Below are 6,462 nucleotides of genomic sequence, written 5' to 3'. Positions count from 1 at the left end.
ATACACGCGATGATCTATAACCGTGCTGCAGATCGAGACACATCTCGAGAAAAATACATCTTGTTAGAAAGAGAGAGAGAGAGAGGGGGGGAGAGAGAGAGAGAGAGAGAGAGAGAGAGAGAGAGAGAGAGAGAGAGAGAGAGAGCGGATACTCTCTTGATATCACATAATTTTTACAATATTTTCCAATAAGACAAATTTCAATTTTGGTTTTACTTCATAATCTTCTTTTTAAAAAAATATACAATTGCATAAAAGTTCGATATTTAGTTTGTAACATAAGAGGTACTTTAGATCTACCGAATTATCGTTTATCTAGAAATTTTTTAATTAATTTGAAATTAATTTTTATTCAACAAAAACATTGAAAGACCATTAGCTTTTAAGTTGCGCAGTTCAAAAGATTTGTTGAAAATTAAGCTAAGAGCGTGGCAAATATAGTAATAAAATTTTATTCTTTATTAAATTTTAAATCGACTGACCTGATTCTCTTTTTCTCTTTTTCTTGAAGAGGCTTGCAATCTGAGAATTGATATTTAATATTAAAACAAAAGTGTTTAATATTAAAAATCGAATGGCAATAATTTTTTTAATTCTTTCTTTTCTTTCAGAAAAATTTGATTTCAAACTACAATAAAACTATGTAACAAATTAAAAAATAAATTGTTAAATTTTTAGAATGTACAACGAAATGTGTTATATCCCTATCGTTTTATTCCTAAATATTCCTAATATTATTATCCTAAAAACTTATAGCTGAAAAAATGTTACAGGTCTGAGTTCTTATATAAAGTTTCGTGCCTACATCTAGTCTGCAACGTTGTCTTAATTAAAGTTGGCTGACTTCTGGCTTGTTGCGTCTTTCGCGCCACTCGTCAGGCTCGTCCTCAGGGGTGCAATTTACTCGCATCTTCTCCTTTCATCCCTTCACTCAATCCCACGAAGCAGCCGGTTTTAACTTGTCGTGTCTGCATTTATTCCAGCTAGCTTCTTAAATACACGGTGACGAGGTGCCGTCTTATTTTATATCATCTAACGCCGATCGGCTTATTAATTTATGCGAGAGAGGTTTTAATGAGGAGAAAAGGCTATTAACTTTCATCTGATAATCGCCCCTTATCCATTATCAACTTTTCCTTTTGCGTCGCTGTTTTACATAGAAATAACAAATATGTATATTAATGCGGTGTCACGATTTTCTGATTTATTTGAGTAGAAAGCGGACTTTTTTCATTATAAATTTAATATGTTTTCTCAATTGTTTTTATTTGTTATGAAAAAAATATGAGATCGCACGCGAAAGTATTTACGTTCTAAGAAACGACGAAGCAAAGCCGAACACGCATGAAACAAATTTAAATTTTTTATAATATACAATCGCGCGAAATAAATTTATGTGCATGAATCAGAAGTAGCAGATGTTTCAAAACAAAATCAGTTACAATAAAGTATCGTCTTTAAAGTGTGCAATCTCTTTGTAAATTGTTTAATTAAAAATCAGCGAATAATCCGAAATGCAATTAGAGAAGGTAAAGGGTAGCTATCGTGGGGTTAGGCATTGTCTTGAATAAGAATCACCCCGATTGTTTCTGAGCATAATTTGAAATGGCATTCTCTTTTTGTACGATTATAAACCTAGGTCTGGTGTGGTATCCTCTTTAAGGCATTCGCTGGTCAGAGGTCCTTCTTGGTCTTTACCATGTAAAACAGTCCCTTTGTCCGTCGGAGCAGTGTCGAACGTTAAAGTTCTGACCAAACGAGATGACAGGCTCGCATTGTATACGGACAAGAGTTTCTTCGCGACACGATCCGTTCGATATTTATTTAGTAGAAACGAAGGCGTACTTCACCCATGGGACCGTCTCAGATTTTCATGGCGCAAGAAATATATTTCAACCTTCGTTTCCGTTTCCACAGAGTGTCGTTGATTTTTCAATATGATTTTCCATAAATGTAAAAGTAATAATCTAACGTAAATTATTTTTTTTCTAAACTTGACGATAATTTTTCACAAAGGACGCTCATTCAAAATCGTTCAAATGTTACAAATATCTGTAACGAAAATTATATAATTTTCTTTTAACTCTTCGGAGCCACTCTTAATGTGACGTATCCGAGTTTACTTTTACTCTGCTATATGCTATAACTTTTATTAATAAAACTACATTTACTTATTATTGTGAGACTTCTTGTGTTTAACGTTTTATGTATTGAAAAAAAAATTGTTACAATACGTTCATTTTTATGCAATACTTTTTATAATACTAGTGTGGTAAATATGTGATAATATGATATATATATAGAATGATACCGAAAGGTTAACTATTATACGAATAAAACGACTATAAATAAAATGGATAAAATTGCGCAATTTGTCTTTGATATTGATACATTTTATTGACTTCGAGACATCAGGATACCATCTATAATCGCGCATCGAGACAGAATTGCGCGCCATCCTTTGTCCATGCCGACGTTATAAATGGGATGTTATAAACGTGTAAGTGTCGTTTCGTCGAGCGATGGTGATGCGGTCGTAGGCGTATAGGGAAACCCACCATTAGCCTGCAGGTGTTGGATATCCCAGCCACGCCATCACTCCCTCATTCCGGACGATCATGCTCAAGATGATCCCCGGAACGACAGGCGGAAGTCTCGCTATCTCGCGCGGGAACGGAGAGTAGCGAACAGAGTAAATAATCCTCTTCTGTATTATCCCTGCGGGTTCCTGGAAATCGCCGTTAATGCATTCTGCAAAATCACCACCCCGCATCTCGGCGCCGTCGATGATCAGATTCACTTTGTTGTTTGCTAATTGTTGTTATCTTGACGAGCTCAACTCACAGCTTGTTACCTATTAATAGAATTGTCGACTCTGTTCGTATTGGTATCGACACTTCAGTTACTTGTTCAGCGCTACAGAAGGGAGGAATGTACGCGTTTCCAACTAGCATTCCATTTAATTCAACAATTATGAAAGGAAACAATCAGTTTCTACGTCTTTGTGTTATGCAATTCAGAGATTGAGAATGATAGAGCATGTTGATCAATATCTCTCGAAAGACAAATCACAATTCAGAAAAAGATATTTTGTAATCTCGCTCTGATAAATATTAGCGTGTCGCGAAAATTACACTAATTTGCTGAATATTATTAGTTTAGTTCGGTACAATTAATGATAGACAAAAAAATTATAGTTGTACTTATGAGAGTATCTTAAGATTATAGCTTAAATATAACGCTGCATTCATGGCAATTCCTTCCTGTAATTACATTTATCCTCGTGAACTAGTTTACGATAACGTTTCGGTCTGACTCGGCAGCCATATTCGGACCACCTGCATTCTACTTGCTCGTCAGGGTCTAATTCTGGTTGCGCGGAATAATCGAATCTGTCCAAGTTTCCTTGATGGCTCTTGTAATTGCATTTCTGTTCGTGCATGTACTTTCGCCTCCTCGGAATATTCACCATGCAACCATACTGCTTAAACTTGCACTGCACCAATTCTTCGGGATCGCCGCCATAATTGTCATCGGCGATCGTCGAGGATGTGAAGCCGTCGCTCATATTGTTCGTATTCTGAAATACGTTTCCTGCATGGCTCTTGTAGTTGCATTTCTGCTCGTGTATGTACTTTCGCCTCCTCGGAATATTCACCATGCAACCATACTGCTTAAATTTGCACTGCACCAATTCTTCAGGATCGCCTCCGTAATCGTTATCGGCGATTGTCGCAGACGCAAAATCATCGCTCAAATTGTTTACGGTTTGAAACATGTCCTTGATCTTATAGATGCAATACTGCTCATGAATGCTGCGTCTCCAAGGCACTGTTCGTACCTTGCATCCTGCTGCGGAGTACGAACAATCTACCAAATCCTCATGATCGTGATGAAGATCGGTTGGCATGTGTTTCTCCTCCAAGTACGGTCGAAATTGGCACCTAAAATTATGATTTTAATTTCTCAGCATTAACCCAGCAAATCCAACTTGTTAGAAATAAACCAGAGCTCTAGATATTAACAAGAATAGCGGAATCTTTTGATTACCGATAAACACATTTCGCTATTGGCTCTTCCCTTTTCAAGTCATCATTTTAGATCTAATTTATCATCCAATGAGCGTTCAGTGATTCCTTAATATGATTGATTTATAATCTAGATTAAGTTAAAGACGTTTGCGCTACTCTTGTTAATATCTATAGAGCTATAAAAATAGGTGCAATTCATGCAAAATGCGACAATTGAAGATAACAAATTGATAACGATCATAAGAACAAAGCTTTTATTTTCACCTCGACTCATGAAGCACTCGCAGCTGCTCCGGTATTTTCACCCAGCATCCTAGATAAGAATACGTGCAGGATTCGAGACGCTGATTTTCAGAAGGCACGAACGGTTGCCAAACTCTTCGCTCGTAGTCCAGAAAATCGTTCATCGACGGCGCGCTAGGATTATAATCGTAACAACGCGATGGCTGGGATGTGTCTTTCTGTGACGACAGAATCTCCACATCCAACGGTGCCGCGCACGTGAAGCAGTTGTAATAATAAGGTTTGCAACGGTGGCATACGGTGTGCCCGTTAATGCACGAGTATCTAGGCATCAGTTCCATCTCCATGAAGCAAATGGGACAGAGGCCCTCGGTCTTGAAGCGCTCGTAGAGATTCGGATACAGAGTATCCATGACCTATCGAGGAGGCGGTTATTTAGTGCTGTAGTCCTTCGATTGTCTGTCTTATGGGTCTTTCGGACCGAGATTGAGACGAATCTACTTCTCAGCTGAGTACAAGCAAAGCCAAAGAAAAACCGGCCGCTAGCTCTGCTTCTACCGCGAGAAGATGAAGAGAAATTACTCCGTGCCCTTTCACTCGCGTAGAAGCGCAAGCCAAGTTGCTCTTTTGCTATGAAGATTTATGTGCAATTCAATATAGAATAATGGAGGACTTAAGAGAGGCGAACGAGGGTTACGGCTAAAGTGCAAACAGGATTAGGACGAATGCGCGGCGCTAGTGTGCTCGTTCAGAGATATCACCTGTGATTATTTAATCAAGTGCGCTTTGAATTTTGTACCTGATAACAATTCACGGGAAAAACATTACCGATTCTCCGACATTCAACTGATATCCACGTACACGTTGTGATCGACGATTTTTACAAAAGTTTATTTCAAATATTTAATTGTAAAGAATCTTAAAAATTATAGAGAGATCATTAACTCTTTTTATTAAGTTATTTTTATCGTATATATTTTTATATCATATTTTCGTACCATATGCTAATATTTATTATGCAAATGTAATTCGACGACTTTTCTTAGACCGTTGAATTTTGACTAACGGTAAAGATACTACTTACTTTATTTAGCTATTTTCCACACGAGATGGAAAACAGAGGCAAGAATTACACGTGCGATGGGGAACGGGGAAAAAAATAGCCGGAGCGACACGTACACTTCCGAAAGCACGGGCACCGTGTGTCATCGTCAGTCTGTCACCGTTCCCTTATCTGCCGAGACCGATAGCGCGACTTTATCTGATAAAATGTTCCGCTCCATGATAGAGAACTGCTTCCACGTTTTGCTACGCCAGATAAAACGCTCGTGCGGGACAATATGGCAGGAGACGAAAAAAATGCTTGCTCTCGTTGCTATGCTTCGCGTGATTCGCGTCACCAAATGGTAACCGCCGCTGGTATTTATTATGCTCGTTACATATGCAGATAAAAAATTGAGAATATAAGGCGGGCGTGCTTTTTCGCCGGCGGGTCGTTTTGCACGCGCCGTGCTTGGAATTAATTAACGATTATTCATATGTCCCCGTGATATTGCAGAGCGTCGCAGAGATTTCTCGCAGTTTCTCTTCGCGCACGAATTCCTCGATCAAATCAGAATTGATATTTTTCTCTTATAACTTCTCGTCGAAGAGGATTTCCCGTCAGAACAAAAAATTGGCTTTGAATTATTTGCCGACTCCGTGGATAAGATAAAAAATACAGAAAAATCCAAGATCTCATATGTATACTATTGAAAAAAATATCGCACTTCTCTGCGAGACGAGTCATGATAGAATAGCATCGTTTTGTATAGCATCACGTAAGCGTTAATTGATGATAGCTAATTATATATGAAAAATTGCGCAACACGCGCAAACGTAATTATGATTGCGCCGTACATATACGCACTCATGTCACGTATCGTATTACGTTCGCTTTGGCGATGTACAATCTCTAAATTAAATCTGCGATCACATGTCACATCGTTATATATCGCTGTGAAAATTTCTGCTGGCCTCGCGTTATTTAATCTTGGATACGATGAACCTGGAAACGTTATCTGCTCGACAGTAATATAGCTTGCAAACGATGGGATATTCAGCAAGTACGGAGAGTACCTAGTAGTTGTACGGAAATGGATTTTCTCGATTTAATGAATATAATTTCGATGGCTAATCGAATGCCGCA

At 38.2% G+C, this 6,462-nt stretch overlaps 1 protein-coding gene across 1 annotated transcript; it reads right to left on the bottom strand.

Moving 5' to 3' along the window:
• Positions 1 to 2,277: 2,277 nt before the first annotated feature.
• LOC108754836 lies at positions 2,278 to 5,581 on the bottom strand. The gene is made up of 3 exons (XM_018497459.1): positions 5,359 to 5,581; positions 4,296 to 4,690; positions 2,278 to 3,944 (listed from the first exon to the last, which is right to left on the bottom strand). Exons 2-3 carry the CDS (start codon positions 4,685 to 4,687, stop codon positions 3,248 to 3,250), a joined length of 1,089 nt encoding a protein of 362 aa, XP_018352961.1. The 5' UTR covers positions 4,688 to 4,690; positions 5,359 to 5,581; the 3' UTR covers positions 2,278 to 3,247.
• Between the last annotated feature and the right edge of the window lie 881 nt (positions 5,582 to 6,462).

The sequence above is a fragment of the Trachymyrmex septentrionalis genome, unplaced genomic scaffold (assembly GCF_001594115.1).
Source record: "Trachymyrmex septentrionalis isolate Tsep2-gDNA-1 unplaced genomic scaffold, Tsep1.0 scaffold81, whole genome shotgun sequence".
NCBI classification, from domain to species: domain Eukaryota; kingdom Metazoa; phylum Arthropoda; class Insecta; order Hymenoptera; family Formicidae; genus Trachymyrmex; species Trachymyrmex septentrionalis.
Note: the sequence above shows the minus strand (reverse complement) of the source record. Positions and strands in the feature narration are given on the sequence as shown.